Raw genomic sequence first — 18,126 nt, forward strand, 5'->3', positions numbered from 1 at the left:
CCTTTCAAGCTTCAGAACAAGCATCTGAGGTAAATACTAGGTATTATTCCTATTTTATAGATAAGAAAACTAAGGATCTGAAATATACAATTTTCTCATGGTCACGTAGTTATTAAATATCAGACTTCAGATTCTGGTCCATCTCCCAATTCAAAGTTCAGTACTTTATTCATTACAAAGCAATGCCTAATTATTATCACATTGTTTTATGATCTAGAAAGCACTCTGACATATGTCATTCTGTCATCTTCAAAATGTGAGTTGTATAAGTGATACTATTACCTCCATTTGGCTATATGATAAAACTGAGATACCAGAGGTCATATGATTAAACTAAACTGATAGAGCTAATTGGTGCTGGTGCCAGGAACTTACCTTGCAATTCCTGACTTTTCAAATAATGAATGATTATTCAATTTCACTATTTTTCAGTTTTGTTTTGTTTTATTATTCAGTTTTGTTTTGTTTTGTTTTCCTCTATCTAGGTCTACAGCCTAATCTTTGGCAGCATTTCAATGTTTGTTAGCCTTTAAAAAGTCTAGAAGAATAGAAGAGGGAGTGGAAAGGGAAGAAATTCAGAATTCAAAATTTAATTTGAAAAATGAAAGAATTTGATTCATTATTTTTATTTAATTTTATACAAACACACACACTGGTCATTTAAATGGGAAGATCTTTCCCATTCATTAATAGGCACATGCGACCTGCTTAAATCACATGGAAGCCTAAGTCACATGTGGTGGGAGGAGCTTGGTGAATGGGTGGAACAGAAAGGGTGGACCAGAGCTAGAAGAAGTTGGTGAGAGCAGTTAGAGTGGAGGGATGAGAGGACACAAGCCAGCAGACAGCTAGGCTCCTGAGTATCTGTTTGTTTGTTTGTGGGAAAGCCCCAGTGGGTTGGGGGAAGGGGAGAAGGGGAAGGCTTGGGAATGGTTTTGCTTCCTGCAGTGCTAATGTGTGACTTCTTGGTTACTGTGATGGATTTGGCTTTCTGGTGTCTGAATAAATACTTTTCTTCTGCCTTCTATATGGAGAGTCTGTTACACTTAGCAATTCAGAACTACGCTGGCATATGCAGAGTTGGTTTGTGTGCTGTGAATATTGCCTTGGCAAGACACATACATACACACACATACACACATACACACACACACACACACACACACACACACACACACACACACACACACACACACACACACACACACACACACACACCCTTGCCTCCATTAGGATACAAACAGACAAGTCACTCCTATTATTACAAAACTCAGAGAATTGAACTAAGTGACAATGCATTTTACCTTTAAAATCACCAATTAACAAATAAATACAGATCACTTTAGAGATATTCAAAAGATAGGTGGGAAAGAACAGAAAATGCAAAAACTATTACATTTCTCCCAACATCTAGCATAGTGCTCTGCACCCAACAGGTACCTGACAATGGTCATTATATGATAAATTAAAAATCATAAGTTATGATTAAATACATTTTAAAAATTAAAATACTATAATACAAAGGAAAACAAAAGGAAAAGGAAAACAACTATTGAAGTTTACTCACCAGAAATGTCCATGAATGCTCGATCCCAAAATTCATCTACTGTATAGCACTCTGCAGATGTAATGTTGACTGAAAGAACAATGTCATCCTCCACATACTTTAATATGAGATTATTTATAACAATATTGACATTGTTTACAACTCTTCTAATCAAGCTCTGCACATAGCCTGAAAAATGAAAAAACAAAAGGAAAAAGAAATTCAATTATCCAGATGTCTTTCATTGAATTTTCCTGCATTCTTTCATTTAACTTACTAGAAGACACAATTCCTCAATTAAGACCCATATAATCTTCCCTAGGCAAATAAAACAGAGAATCAAAGGAAAATAAGGACTATAATTTAAAATCCAAGGTAAAAAATCCACTACACAAACATAAATAATATATACCAATGTTCTTTTCTCTAACAAACCTGTGCTTCCTTGATTTTATTATAATATATCTTTTATGATGAATATTCCTTGATCCTATATTTTTATTTTCATCGTTTTTCACATATATACATATTTATAGTATGATCACTCAGTATAAAGAATGTAAAACAGATACTGAGTTTTTCATCTCCTCCATTAGAATGTGAGCTCCTGTAGAACAGACTGTCTTTCTTTGTATTTCCAGTACTTAGCAGGGTGCTTATCTGGAATTCCCCCACCAAGCATCAGCTAGCTGTCTTCTCACCCTGGAACTTCACTCAAAGACAGTGTTCTTATTCTAGGACATCTTTCTACTCCCCTCCTCTCACTAGTGAGTTCCTCCTGAGGTTCCATCTTTGGGAGAAACTTTAGTCAGTCAACATTCATTCCTCCTCCAGCTCTGCTTCTCTCTCTCTGGTTTTGCCATCATCCTCCCTCTCCTCTACTTTTTAACTTCCTTTGATGTACTGCCTTCCCCTATTAGAGTGCAAATTCCTTCTCGGATAAGGAATGTCCTTTTTTTTTTTTTGCATGTATTTGTATCCTCTATGCTTGGTTAACACAGTGCATGGCCCACAGTGAGCCCTTAACAGATGCTTGTTGACTGTGTTTCTATGGTGTAACATAAAAGAGACAGACTCTAACAAAATTATTTATATTTTTTAAATTCAATTCCTCTCACTGGTTTTTTCTCCAACAAAATAAAAATTATTCAGAAGCTTGGAGGAAAAAGAAAGAGTTGAGGAAAGTGGTTTACACCCCCAAATTTACTAAAACAAAAATAGTCACTGAATCTGTTTCTAATCTAGGTTCTGCAAAATTATAATGTACAGTATGACTACTAATTCAGAGTAGCAAAATTATATAAAAATAAATCAATCTGGACACCCCCAAATGAAAATTAAAAAGGATTTTAACACTAGAATATGTTTTAATAGATATTCATTCAATCACCATTTATTATATGCTAAACACTATACTATATACTATATAAGCACTGGAAGAGACATACAATGAAAATGAAAAAATTATCTCCGCCTTCAGAAAGCTAAGAGAAGGGCGAAGCAAAGCATTAGATAAGCAAGAATTAGTTGCAAGCAAAAAAAGAAGTAGACAAACATCTGATCCAACCCAAGAACTTAAATTTCAAGTACAAGAACCCCTTGCTTGACAAGAACTGCTGGGAAAACCAGTAAGTAGTTTGAAAGAAATTAGGTTTAAGCTAATATATTATATATGTTCATACGACTATGTATTAGGGCAGAAGCAAGCAATTCAAATGCTGTAAGGTCATCCCACAGATCAAAGAATCAAAGAATTAGAGGTGAAAGGAATCTGTGAGCCTACCTAGTCCAATAACCTAATTTTAAATGTCAAGAAACTGGAGCCAGGAAAGACTGAGTGACTAAAGATTAAGGTTATGGAGTTATTAAATGGGAAAGTCAGCATTTGAATCCCTGTCCACTAACCTATGGTGTTCATCCTCTACTACCTGCTCACCCTCCACACTACAGTATCTCTACAATGGCTGCTGGCCACAAGAGAATATACTTACTGATCTCATTATTTGATTATTAGCATAATCTAACTCCATCATAATCTTTTCATTACAGTGATTCTGTACAAATATCACTCCCCACCGTATGCACTGTTATTTCAAGCCACCTCCATTGAATCTCCTCCCTTAATTTCACATTCCAAATCTACCCACCACTTAACCATGTGCTTCCTGGAATGCCTATTGCATTGATAACAAACTTGCTTTCACCTTAAACCTTTCTTTTTCACTCCTTCCAACTTCTTCCTTTTACTGAGAAGACAAAAGTCTCCTGGGCTACTTTTTCCAGCACTAATTGCAGTTATATTCATAATGACCCCAATTTACTGGTCATGGCGGGAAATGAAATATATTCCTTGCTCTTCACTATCATTTCACCACCAACACTCAGTAATCTCTCCTCTTTAGGGTTCATTCAATCCACATTTATCAGAAAATCAAGATTCTAGTAGCTATTTCCTTATTTACCATGACATACTCCTCTACCCAACTTCAGATACGCAGGGGGCCAATCAAGACAGGACATAATTAGTAAGCACCTATTAGGTACTATGCATGGTGCTAAGCAGTGGGGATAGAAAGAATGGTAAAGAAAAAAATGTCATGTTCTCAAGAAGCTTACACTCTAATATAGGAAAAACATGTAACCAACAATCTACAAAAAAGATATATGAGAAAAACTAGATAAAATCACAGAGGAGGCATTAGCATTAAGGAATATTGGGGGCAATTGCGTGAATTGAAAGAAGGGGTAAAATGTGTCCATAAACAATAAACGCAACATGGAAACAGTAACCGATTAATCAGTATAAAGGCACTTCTCAGATATAACATACTTGAGATGTACGCTATGAAAAACTCCTTGCATCAATCTTTGGATGTGACTAAGTTTCTGGTCAGCATAACTTAGGTCTTTAGTTAAGAGTCTCTAAACAGCAGGCAGAGGTACTAGGTTTAAATAACACAACAAGGTTTTCTCCTAATTCCCACATTTAAATAAAGTTTTCTCACAGGACAGAACCTAGACCAGACCCATAACTGAATAGAAAGGGAACTGAGCTAGCTCCAGAGTTGAACCACAAGATGGAAGTCAGTGTAGTTCACTCAATTCCCACCCTACTTATCCTAACCCCTTCAGTTCTCTCAAGAAGTCAGCAGAGAGATTAAGGCAGAACAGGAAAAGGTGAAAATCTTCAACACAGAGATGATAATTATATCCATGGGAGCTGATGAGATTACTAAGTGAAGTAATACAGAGGGACGAGAAGATTGCCCAGGAAAGAGGGCTGTGAGACACCTATGGTTAGAAGGCATGGTCTGAATAAATATCCAGCAAAGGAGAATGAGGAAGAATGGTCAAACAGACAGAACCAAGAGAATGGTGTTCTAAAAAACTAGAGAAGAGTGTATCAAGGAGGAGAGAGTGATCAAGTGTCAAAGGTCACAAAGAGGTCAAGGAGAATGAGGAATGTGAAAAAGCCACTGGATTTGGAAACTTTGGAAAGAGTAGTTTTGGTGGAAGGATAAGGTCAGGATCCAAACTGTAAGGGGATAGATAGTAAGAGAGTGAGAGAAGAGAAAGTGGAGGACCTATTGTAGACAGCCTTTTCAAGGTGCTGAACCACAAAAGAAAAAAAAGACATAGGACAATAGTTAGCAGAGACAGAAAGATCAAGTGAAGGTTTTTGAGGATGGGAGAAGACATGAGAATGTTTATAGGCAGTAGGGAATGAGCCAACAGACAGGAAAAGATTAAAAATAAGTGATAGAAAGATGGCATGGGGACAATCTGTCAGAGAAGACTAGATGGAATGGGATTGCTTGTGCAAAGATAGGGAGTTAATCTTAGAGTAAGGAGTAAGGCAATTTCTCCATGTGAAACAGGAAGTGGAAGACAACATCTGAGTGACAGAAATTAGGAAGATGGCAGAAGATGTAGCTCACAATAAAAGGTCTCAATTTTTTCTGTAAAATATGAGTCAAGGTTTTCAACTCAAAGTGTGGGGGGAGGAGTCAAGGGAGGTTTAAGGAAGGATGAAAAGGTTTGACAAAGTTGCTCTAGACAGAGAAATAGTGAGTTGGTATGGTAGGGTATACTGGGACTGTCTAGCAGTTGTGAAGACCCAGTTGAACTTGTGCAACATAAATTTACAGTGGATCCAGTCAGAACAGTTCTGTGATTTTTCTCCATCTTCATTCAGTAGTATATGTGTAGCAACAAAGATGGCAGTGGATTGTGGCAGTGATGTAAGCCTGAGGGCTGGCAGAGTGAAACTAACAATATCAGAGGGCCAGGGACTGAAGAAAAGAAGACAGTTTGGTGAACCAATTGAACTGATTCACCAAGAAGTCAAGATGAGGAAAAAAGGACAGTGGCTAGTGTAAGGGAAGAGGGATTGGAGGTCAAGGTGAAGACAAAAGAGTAGGAAGTTACTAATGATGTCTAAATTGCCAAATTCAATGGCCTCTTTCAAATCCTCATTCTTCTTGATCATCCTCTGACAACTGCTTCCACCTGATACCCTCTTCTATTTAAGTTTTCATGACACTGCTGTAACCTGGTTATTCTCTTACCAGTCTAACTGCTCCTTCTCAGATTCCTTTGCTGGAGCTTCATCCAAGTTATGCCAGCTAACTATGGGTGTCCCAATGGACTATGTTCTGGGTTCTGTTCCCTCCTTCTTCTATACTATTTTGTTTGATAATCATATTTGCTCCAATAGTTCAATTATCTCTATGCTGATGATTCTCAAATCTACTTGTCTACTCTTAACCTCTTTAATGACCTCCAAACTCACATCTTCAAATGTCAATTATGTGAAACTGTGTGTCACATAGAAATGTGACTGTATGTCCAAAAAGTAACTCATTATCATTCCCTAAAAAACCCTACCCACTCCTGAATTTCCCTATTACTATCAAGGGCATCATCACCCTCCCAGTAAATTCAGGCTCACAACCTAGGTATCATCATTGACTCCCAACTCTTTCCCTGACCATATATCCAATCAAATGCTAAGTCCTGTCAATTCTACTTTACAACATCTCATATATGTCCCCTTTTCTCCTCTGACATTTCTACCACCCTGGTTCAAAAACTTATGACCTCATGCTTAGACTATTGGAACAGCCTGCAGGTTGCTCTCCACACTCCAATTCATTCTCTACTAAGGTTTCAAAGGTTTTACCTTCCTAAAGTGCAGGTCTGATCACTTCACTACCATCTCCTACTCAACAAATTCCAATGGCTCCTTCTCGCCACCAAAATCTCAAATAAAATCCTCTATTTAGCTTTTAAAGCCCTTTATAACTTAGCCCCTTCCAACCTAGCAAAAGTAAGAAACAGAAAACAGTGTATTGTTACACTGGTAACCATATGCTAAGATATGGAACAGAACAAGGCTTCCAGGATACTGCAAAGACTTTCTGCGAATAATTTATATGAAGTTCAAGATATAATCAAATAGAAAAAGATGGCAAGGATGAAGGAAGAGAGAGATAAAAGGGAAAGGGGAAAGGGAAAGGGAAAGAGCATTTATATATCATTTTCAATGTGTCAGGCACTGTGTTAAGCATCTTTTTGTAAACATCAACTCATTTGATTCTCATAACAAATCTGTGACATTGGCACTGTTATTATCCCCATTTTGCAGTTAAGGAAACAGAGAAATAAGGGTTAAATAACTTCTTCAGGGTCACATAGGTAGGTTCATACCCCCCAGAGAGGTCACTAATAAAGAGCTTCACATATATAAAAAAACTTTTTGTAGAAGGAGAGAATAGGAAATAAAATAAGCGTCCATCAAATGAGGAACAAGCAAGCAAACTTTGGCAAATTACAAAATGACTAAAAGGGGAAGGGGCGGAGCCAAGATGGTAGAGGAGTAAAAGAGACTTGCTACAGGTATCCCCCCAAACCCTCAATAAACCTGTAAAAAATGACTAAACAAATTCTGGATCAGCAGAAATCACAAAATGACAGACTGAAGCAAATTTCCACCCCAAGACAATCTGAAAAGTCGACAGGAAGCGTCTATCACACTGGGAGCGGAGTGCAGTTGAACTCTACAAGCAGGAGCAGGCTTAGGGGACTGAATGACAGGCTACTGCCATGGGTTCCTGACTTCTCAACCCTCAAATGCTAAAGACAGCTTCAAAGGTCAGTGGGAAGGGTCTCTCACCTGGCTGAGAGGGGAACGTGGTCCAGCCCCAGCCCCAGCCCCAGGGCAATGGCAGCCACTACTGAAACAGAGGCTGCTTCAAGAGCCCTCCACTTAGCAAAGCTCAAAAATCAAGTAATTGGCTGGGAAAATGGTCAAACAGGAAAAAGAAAGAGACTATAGAGTCTTACTTTCTCAGGGAAGATGCATTTTCTTACATCATTGGTGATGGGGAAGCTCAAAACATACAGTGAGAAGAAGACAACAAAGTCAAAGTTCCTGCATCCAAAGCCTCCAAGAAAAATATGAATTGGTCTCAGGCCATGGAAGGGCTCAAAAAGGATTTTGAAAATCAAGTCAGAGAAGTAGAGAAAAAATTGAGAAGAGAAAAATGAGTCAACAGCTTGTTAAAGGAAACTCAATAAAATGCTTAAGAAAATAACAGCTTTAAAATTAGACTTACCCGATCAAGGAGATAATACTGCAAGCAGCTAGAAAGAAACAATTTGAGTATTGTGGAAATACAATCAGGATAACACAGGATCTGGCAGCTTCAACATTAAGGAATCAAATAGCTTGGAATGGGATATTCCAGAGGTCAAAGGAAGTGGGATTGAAACCAAGAATCACCTACCCAGCAAATCTGAGTATAATACTTCAAGGGAATAAATGGTCATTCAACCATATAGAGGACTTTCAATCATTCATATTGAGGAAAAGACCAGATCTGTATAGAAAATTTGACTTTACAATACAAGAATCAAGAGAAGCATGAAAAGGTAAACAGGAAAGAAAAATCATAAAAGACTCTCTAAAAGCTGAACTCTTTACATTACTACATGAAAAGAAAATATTTATAACTCTTGAATCTTTTCTCAATATTTGGGTAGATGGAAAGATCGTACATACACACACACACACACACACACACATACATATACATATATAGACAGAGGGTACAGGGTGTGTTGAATCAGAAGAGATGATATCCACACAAAAATAAAATAAAATAAGGGGTGAGGGAGGAAAATACCGGGAAGAGAAAGGGAGAAATGGAAAGGGGCAGGCTATAACTCATAAAAGAGATAAGAAAAATCTTGTTCAATGGAGGAAAAAAGGGGGAAGGGGAGAGGGGAAAAACGAAGCTACTCTCTCCACATGTGGCTGAAAGAGGGAAAACATGCTCACTAAATTTGATATGAAGATTTATATCATACCACAGGAAAGTAGGGAAGGAGGCAATAAATGGGGTAAGGGGAATGTTAGAAGGGAAGACAAATGGGAGAAGGGAGTTACTAGAAATAAACACTTTCAAGAAGGGGCAAGGTCAACTGTAGGGGGGAAAATAAGAGGGGATAGAGTAGGACAGAGGGCAATATAATTAGTATTACACAACATGATTATTATGGAAGTCTTTCGCAAAACAACACATATTTAGTCTGTATTGAATTGCCTGCCTTCTCAGTGGGGCTGGGGAGGAAGGTGGGGAGGGAGAGAAGTTGGAATTCAAAGTATTAGCAATGTATGTTGAGAATTTTTATTGCATATAATCAGGAAATAAGAAATACAGGGAATGGGGTATTGAAATTTATCTTGCCTTACAAGAAAAGAGAGAAGATGGAGATAAGGGAAGGGTGGGGTGTGATAGAAGGGAGGGTACATTGAGGGAAGAAGTAATCAGAATGCAAGGTATTAGGAAGCAGAGGGAGGGGAGTGATGGGGAGAAAAATTGGACATGTTACAAAGTGAGCTAAAAGCAATCAGTATTAAAACAATTGACTGAATTAATTACTGAGAATAAATCAATGACATCTTTAGTTTGGGGAAAAGAATTGTAGTCTAAATTTCCTAGAGGAAGGTAACCTCAGGTATAATTTTGCTTTGATGGAAAATTTAAGGTTTTAATGGTAAATCTGATTTAATGATTGCCATTTAATCAGGAACTAGAACATATATAGAAAGGCATGGAAGCCACTTAAGACTTGCCTCAAAACATGTTCCTTAGCCAAAGTGAAATTATAATCATATTTGAAACCTGGTTATTGGAACTTGCCATTTTTAGATGCTATGGGACTATTAAGTGACTGTTCTTCTGAGTCTAACACCAGGTATGGATAGCAAGAAAGGCAGTCTGAGCCTCCAATCCATGATGCCAGTAAGCTGGTGAGATGCTGGTATGAACTGCAAAAGGTGATCTCATTGGAAGGGTGGGAAAGTAGCTATTCAGCCTGAGATGAGATAGGATTCTCCTGACTCAATTTCCCCATTGACATCTGGCAGACTTTAAGCCTGACTGAATGCAAGTGGACAATCTAATCCTGCCTGGAACTGACTTGAAGTTGGGGAGATATTGTATCCCTGCAATGTCCCTACTCTTGGTGGCAATTTCCTATAGTCAAAAGGTGTGTAGGCTGAATACCAGATCTATTAAATTATAGATTATTGGTAGGGAAACATCCGAGGTTAAGTCTAAAATTAAGCTATTAGGCATAGGACTTTAGACCAACAACAATAAGTTAGGGCCCTTTAATTCTTAGTAACACTATGGAGACAATTAGGTCAAGAGCTTGTGAAGTGAGCAACATAAATATTATTTGTGTCTCAGTTGGTTAATGTTTAAAAAAAAAAATTCTTTTGTGGTCCATATTGTAAATGCTTTAAAAAGAAGTATCACCTGACCAAAAGTTTGAATTGTTTTATCTGTAATAAGCTGTGTTAAAAATGAAAAATAAAATTTAAAAAAATTTTTTTTTTAATAAAATAAAATTAGACTCACCCAAATGGCAAAAAAAAAAACAGCCAATGAAGAGAAGAATTCCTTAAAAAGCAGAATGAGTCCATTGGAAAATGAGGTCCAAAAGCTCACTGAAGAAAATAATTCTTTAAAAATTAGAATGGAGCAAATAAAACCTAATGACTTTATGAAAAATCAAGAAATTATAACACAAAACCAAAAGAATGAAAAAATTGCAGAGAATCTGAAGTATCTCATTGAAAAAATAGCTGATTCAGGAGAAATAATTTAAAAATTACCAGACTAGCTGAAAGCCAAGATCAAAAAAAAGAAAAGAAAAAGGAAAAAAAAAAAAGAAATTGTCAAGGAAAATTGTCCTGATATTCTAGAACCAGGGGGCAAAACAGAAATGGCAAGAATCCACTGATTACCCCCTGAAAGAAATCCCAAAAGGAAAACTCCTAGCAATATTGTAGCCAAATTCCAGAATTCCCAGGTCAAGGAGAAAATATTACAAGTAGCCAGAAAGAAATAAGTCAAGCATTATGGAAACAAAAAATACAGAGAAGCATGAAAATATTTAGAGAATATGATGTAGAATGAAATAAACAGAACCAAGAAAATGATATTTAAAATTGCTGCAACAATGTAAATAAATAGAAAGAACAACAAACAAAATAAATGTTACCAAATTATAAAAAACAAGAATGGTCCCAAAAAAAGAAATGGGAAGATACCCCCACCTCACTCTGTTGTCAAATTGGTAGTTAGGTCCACATGTGTGGAATGCTGGATATATTCTCAGATTTTTTGATGTACAGATCAGTTTTGCTTATTTTATTCTCTTTTTTTAAATTAAAAAAATGTTTACAAAGGATGGCTTTCTAAATTAAAAAACTTTTTATCAAAACTGACATTTTTGCTAGAAAATGTGTGTAAACCAACTCCACTATGTCACCACTCACAGTGACTTCCAAAACAAAACACCCTTTTCAGACCACTATTTCTCAATATCTGTATCTCCCCCATTAGAATGTAACTTTTTTATGAGTGGAGGTCTTTGTGCAATCCATCTTGTATATACCCAAAGGAGTTATCATTAAGTAATATAGGCTTAATGATTCCTCATAAAATAATTACCAAGCCTATTCTAGAATTCCACAAAAGTGAACATTTAATAACTTGCACTTAAATATCCACAAATAAATTATTTAATTTTTGAAAACAAGGAGTTTTCTCCTTTGGGAGGGAGGGTTACTTCTAGCATTTTTTATGTCACAGAATGTTTAAATGTCTCTGAGACACTAGAAATCTTAATAGAATCACCTTTAAGATAGTTCCTTAGGGATCATAAACAAAGTCAAATTTTCTCAATTTTAGTTTCAATTCAATTCTGTGTTTCAACTATAAGTATCTGTGAATAAGATAGCATATAAAGTATGTGCCAAAGGAAATAATATCTTTAAAACACTAAAATCACAACAGAAGCTGAAAAGAATATGGTTCATTTTCAAGGAAGAGGCTAATCTTTTTCTATTCCTATAATGTCAGTAAAGCAATACTAGGCACAGACTTTAAAGCTCATTCTCATCCTAAAAACAAACATTTGGCAGGATTGTACACATTTTTCAAAGTAAGGACAGGTCAAATACATTTTGAGATACAATTACCTTTTCTACTCATTTGTACTAGTCATCAGGCAGTTTTTCTTTTTAACTTAAAGACTGAAATAGAAAAAAACTAAAAGAAATCCTTTCCTATGTGGAATATATTGAGAAGACAGGCCCACAAGCACAGAGGATTAAGAAGGTAAGGAGGTAAAACAGAAATGGAAAATAGAATGGATGAAAAACCAGGACACAACATTATGTTGTTTACAAGAAATACATTTTAAAATGAGAGATAAAGAGTAAAAGTAAGAGATGGACTAGAATTTATTATGCTTCAGTTGATGCAAAAAAAAAAAGCAAGGGTAGCAATCATGATTTCAGACAAAGATATAGCTAAAAGAGATAAACAGGGAAACTATATTATGATTAAAAGGTACCATATTTAATGAAGTAATATCAACACTAAACTTATACGCACCAGTACTATAGCATCCAAATTTTTAAAGAAAATGCTAATTGAGTTAGAGGTAGAAACTGACAGCAAAATTATAATAGTGAAACTTCAACCTTCCCCTCTCAGACCAGATAAAGCTAACCAAAAAAATAAATGAGAAAGAAGTCAAAGAGATGAAAAGAATATCAGATAATCCAGACATCATAGATATCTACAGAGAATTGAATGGGAATAGAAAGGAATATGTCTTTTTCTTAGAAGAATATGGTATCTTTACAAAAACTGACCATATATTAGGGCAAAAAAACTTAATAGTTAAATGCAGAAAAGCAAAAATAGCAAATGCATCCTTTTCAATTCATAATACAATAAAAATTATTTTTAATAAGGAAGGGACGACTTCTGGCACCAAGAAGGCCGAGTGAGGAAAGAATCCTCTAAAGCCCTCCTGAATTCCCTCCAAACAACTAGAACTGATCAAGAAGGAAGGAAGCAGCTTACCAGGAAGGCAGGAAAGGTCTATCTCACTGGGGTGAGAGAAGTACTAGGCCCAAAAGCAGCAGAAACCGAGCTGGTCTCACAACTGGGGACCTACAGCAAGGCTCCAAGCATGGGGCAATCTACCAGCAAGGTCCTCCTCTCCTGCAAGCCAGCAGCCCCAAGGCAAGTAAGCAGAGCAAGCCCTTACCCCAGCACTCCCAGTACAAGCCACCAACAACAATTTGACCCCATTGCTAACCAGCAGGCTCCCCTGAGGCTGGCCAACAGGAAGATGCTGCCCCTGAGGCCTTCTAGCAGAGACACCCTATTTCAACAGCAGAAACCCACCCCAAGGGCAGACCAGCAGCTAAAGCCACACCCAGGGGAGGTAAATAGGAAGGCCCCACACTCCAATACAAGACAGAAGGGATGCCTATCCTCCAGAGAAAACAAGCAGCTAAGCCCTCAAGCCCAGTGAAAGTCAGCAGAAAAATTCAGGGCCCCAGCACAAAAAGCACGGGATAGTGCAGGACCAGAGCCCAACTCTTACTTAAAAACACCAAGTGACCCCCAAAAAAGTTGGGTAGAAAAATGAGCCAAAAAATTTTCAAAGAATTTGACTAGAGAAAGTGATTAAGATGATAGGGAGGATTCAAAGCATAAACCTTAGAAGAGAACAACAATGTCAAAATGGCTACATGTGAAGCCTCAAAGAAAAATGTAATTTGGTCTCAGGCCCAAAAAGAATTACTGGAAGAGCTTAAAAAGGAATTTAAAAAGCACATTAGAGAAGTAGAAGAAAAACAGGGGAAAGAAATAAGAATAATGCAAGAAAATTATGAAGGAGTCAATAGCATGGGAAAAGATAAGCAAAAATTAACTGAGGAAAATAACTCCCTAAAAAAAATAGAACTGGCCAAATTAAAAAGGAAGTACAAAATCTCATTAAAGAAAATAATTAAAAATTAGAATTGAACAAGTGTAAACTAATGAATCTATGAGAACTAAAGATACAATTAAACATAATTTAAAAGGTTAAAAAACAGAAGAAAATGTGAAATTTCTCACTGGAAAAACAACTGACCTAGAAAACAGATCCAGGAGAGATAATATAAGAAGTATTGGACTACCTGAAAGCCGTGACCTAGACAACATCTTTCAAGAAATTAACAAAGAAAATTTCCCTGATACATTAGAAATCAAAGGGAAAAAAAGAAATGGAAAGAATGTACCAATCACCACCTGAAAGAGATCCCAAAATGAAAACTCCTAGGAATATCGTAACCAGATTCCAGAGCACACAGTTCAAGGAGAAAGTATTGCAAGTAGACAAAAAGAAACAATTCAAATATAATGGAGCTATAGTCAGGATTACACAGGATTTGGCAGCTTCCATATTAAAGGACTGAAGGGCGTGAAATATGACATACCAGAAGGCAAAGGAATCAGGATTACAACCCAGAATCACCTATCTGGGAAGACTGAATAAAATCCTGCAAGGAAAATAATGAAAATTTAATGAAATAGAGACTTTTCAAGCATTTCTAATTAAAAGGCCAGAATTGAATAAAAAATTTGACCTCCAAATACACAGACTCAAGGGAAACATAAAAAGGTAAAAATGAAACATGAAAGAAAAAAAACATAAGAAATTTAAGTTAAACTGTTTATATTCTATATGGTAAGATAATATTCGTAACTCAAACTTATTACAATTAGAGTCATTAGGGAGTATATGTAGACAGAGGGTCTGGATATGAGGTGAATTTAATGGGATGATACTCAAAAAAATAATAAAGGGTCTCATGAGAAAGAAAATTGCACTAGAAGAAGGGGGAAGACTGAATAGGGGTAAATTATCCCACATAAAAGAGGCATGAGTTATTATAATGGAGGGGAAAATGGGGAGCAGGGGTGGCAGGCAAAGCTAGAACCTTACTCTCATCAAAACTGGCTCAAAGAGAAAATGACATACATGCTCAGTTGGATATAGAAATCTATCATACTCTATAAAGAAGCAAAAAAGGGACAGGGACAATAGAAAGGAGAGAGGGGATTGATAAAAGGGAGGGTATATTGAGGAAGAAAATGATCAGAAGTAAAACAATTGTGAGGAGGGAAAAGGTAGGGGGCAAGAAAGAATACAACCAAAGAATAATAGCATGGTTATAACTATAAATGTGAATGGGATGAACTCAATCATAAAATGGAAGCATGTACCACAGACAATGAAGTTATATCAATACTAAACATATAAGCACCAAATGGTATGGCATCTAAATTTTTGAAGAAGCTGAATGAGTTGCAAGAGAAAATAGACAATAAAAATTAAACTGGTGAGGGAACTCAAATTTCCCCTTTCTAAACTAGATAAATTTAACCACAAAATAATCAAGAAAGAAATTAAGGAGGTAAATAAAATTCTGGAAAAGTTATATAGAATAGATCTCTGGAGAAAACTGAATGGGAATAGAAAGGAATATACCTTTTTCTCAGCAATACATGGCACCTACACAAAACCTGACCATGTATTAAGGCATGAAAACCTCACAAACAAATGCAGAAAAGCAAAAATAGTAAACGTATCCTTTTCAGATCATAATGCAATAAAAATTACATTCAATAATGAACAATAGAAAAAGAAGAAAATTTAATTGAAAATTGAATCATCTAATTCTAAAAAACAAGTGGGTCAAAGAAACAATTGATAATTTCAATAAAGAAAATGACAACAATGAGACAACATAACAAAATTTAAGGGATGCATTCAAAGCAGTACTTAAGGGAAAATGTATATCTCTTATTGCTTATGTCAATAAAACAGAAAAAAAAGCAGATCAACAGATGAACTGGGCATGCAACTAAAAAAACTGGAAAAAGAACAAATTTTAAATTCCCAATTAAGCACCAAATGAAAACTCTGAAAATCAAAGGAGAGATTAATAAAACTGAAAGAAAAACATTGAACTAATTAATAAAACTAAAAGCTGGTTTTATGGGGAAAAAAACAATAAAATAAACCACTTATCAATTTGATTTAAAAAAGGAAAAAAGAAAATCAAATCACTAGTATCAAAAATAAAAGGAGTGAGCTCACCACCAATGAAGAGGAAATTAAGACAATTGTTAGGAACTATTTTCCCAATTATAGGTTAATAAATTTGACAATTTAAATGAAATGGATGAATATCTACAAAAATGTAAATTACCCGGATTAACAGAAGAAATAAAATTCTTAAATAACCCAATCTTAGAAAAAGAAATTGAATAAGCCATCAATAAATTTCCTCAGAAAAAAATCGCCAGGACCAGATGGATTCACAAGTGAATTACTCCAAATATTTAAAGAATAAATAATCCCAATACTATATAAACTATTTAGAAAAACAGGTGAAGAAGGACTCCTACAAAATCCCTTTTACAACATAAATATAGTGCTGATACCTAAACCAGGAAGAGCCAAAACAGAGAAAGGAAATTACAGAACAAATTCCCTAATGAATATGGATGAAAAAAATTTAAGTAAAATATTAGCAAAGAGATTACAGCAGTATATATCAAAGGATTATATACTAGGAATACAGGGCTGGTTCAATATTAGGAAAAGTATAAGCAAATTGACAATATCAGTTACAAAACCAACAGAAACCATAGGATTATCTCAACAGATGCTAAAAAAACCTTTGACAAGAGACCACACCTATTCCTATTAAAAACACTAGAGAGGTCAAAGGATATGAACAGGCAATTTTCAGAGGAAGAAATTAAAGCTATCTATAATCATATGAAAAAATGCTCTAAATCACTATTGGTTAGAGAGATGCAAATCAAAACAACTCTGAGGTACCACATCACACCTATAAGATTGGCAAACATGACAGAACAAGAAAATGATAAATGCTGGAGAGGATGTGGGAGAGTTGGAACACTAATTCATTGTTGGTGGAGCTGTGAGCGCATCCAACCATTCTGGAGAGCAATTTGGAACTATGCCCAAAGGGCTACAAAAATGTGCATACCCTTTGACCCAGCAATATCGCTACTAGGACTATATCCCCAAGAGATCATAAAAATGGGAAAGGGTCCCACATGTACAAAAATATTTATAGCAGCACTCTATGTAGTTGCCAAAAACTGGAAGTCAAGGGGATGTCCATCAATTGGGGAATGGCTGAATAAATTATGGTATATGAAGGTAATGGAGTACTATTGTGCCATAAGAAATGATGAACAAGAAGACTTCAGAGAGGCCTGGAAGGACTTATATGACCTGATGCTGAGTGAAAGGAGCAGAACCAGGAGAACTTTATGCACAGCAACAACCACAGTGTGTGAGAGTTTTTTCTGGTAGACTTAGATTTTTGTAATAACACAAGAACTTCTGAAAAAAAAAAAAAAATCCCAATGGTGGACCTCAAGGCAAAAAGCCTTCCACACTCAGAGAGAGAAATATGGAAGTCACTCACATAATGTAGCAGATCATGTTTGTGTATGTGTATCTGTTTGTGTATCATGTTCTGATTTGTTATATGGATTCTTTCATTTATCTTAGTCTGACTACACAGCATGACGATAGTGAAAATATACTCAATAGGAAAGTTTATGTAGAATCTATACAGAATTGTATGCAGTCGTGGGGAGGGAGGGAGGTAGTGGGGGGTGGGTGGGGAGGGATAAAATCGCAATTGTATGGCAGTGATTGTTAAACATTAAAAAAAATAAAAAAATTAATAAAAATTAAAAAAAAAAAAAAAAACACTAGAGAGCACAGGAATAAATGGAGATAACCTTAAAATGGTAAGTAATAATTATCTATAACTATCAAAAAATATTTTCTTTAATGGGGGTAAGCTGGAAGCCTTCTCAATACAATCAGGGATAAAGCAAGCATGTCCATTATCACCTCTATTATTTAATATTGTACTACAAATGTTAGCTATAGTAATGAGAGAATAAAAAAGAAAGGAACTAGAATGTGCAATGAGGAAATAAAACTATCATTCTTTGCAGATGAGATGATGCTATACTTAAAAAATCCTAGAGAATTAACTAAAAAACTACTTCAAAAACAAGATTGCAGGATATAAGATAAGCTCACATAATCATCAGCATTTCTTTATATGACCAACAATGCAGAGCAGCAAGAGA

At 35.9% G+C, this 18,126-nt stretch overlaps 1 protein-coding gene across 23 annotated transcripts in view; it reads right to left on the bottom strand.

Moving 5' to 3' along the window:
• The window catches only part of VPS13B (vacuolar protein sorting 13 homolog B), a 1,048,068-nt gene that overhangs the window by 962,373 nt on the left and 67,569 nt on the right, over window positions 1-18,126 (bottom strand). For all 23 annotated transcript variants that reach the window (XR_011966588.1, XR_011966589.1, XR_011966590.1 and 20 more), the window contains one exon: window positions 1,568-1,735. Coding sequence is in view for 19 of the 23 variants with exons in the window: in XM_072606881.1 (XP_072462982.1) it covers window positions 1,568-1,735 (168 nt within the window). In the remaining 4 variants the exon portion in view is untranslated. The remainder of the gene's footprint in view (window positions 1-1,567; window positions 1,736-18,126) is intronic.

This window comes from Notamacropus eugenii, chromosome 4 (genome assembly GCF_028372415.1).
Source record: "Notamacropus eugenii isolate mMacEug1 chromosome 4, mMacEug1.pri_v2, whole genome shotgun sequence".
Taxonomy (NCBI): Eukaryota; Metazoa; Chordata; class Mammalia; order Diprotodontia; family Macropodidae; genus Notamacropus; species Notamacropus eugenii.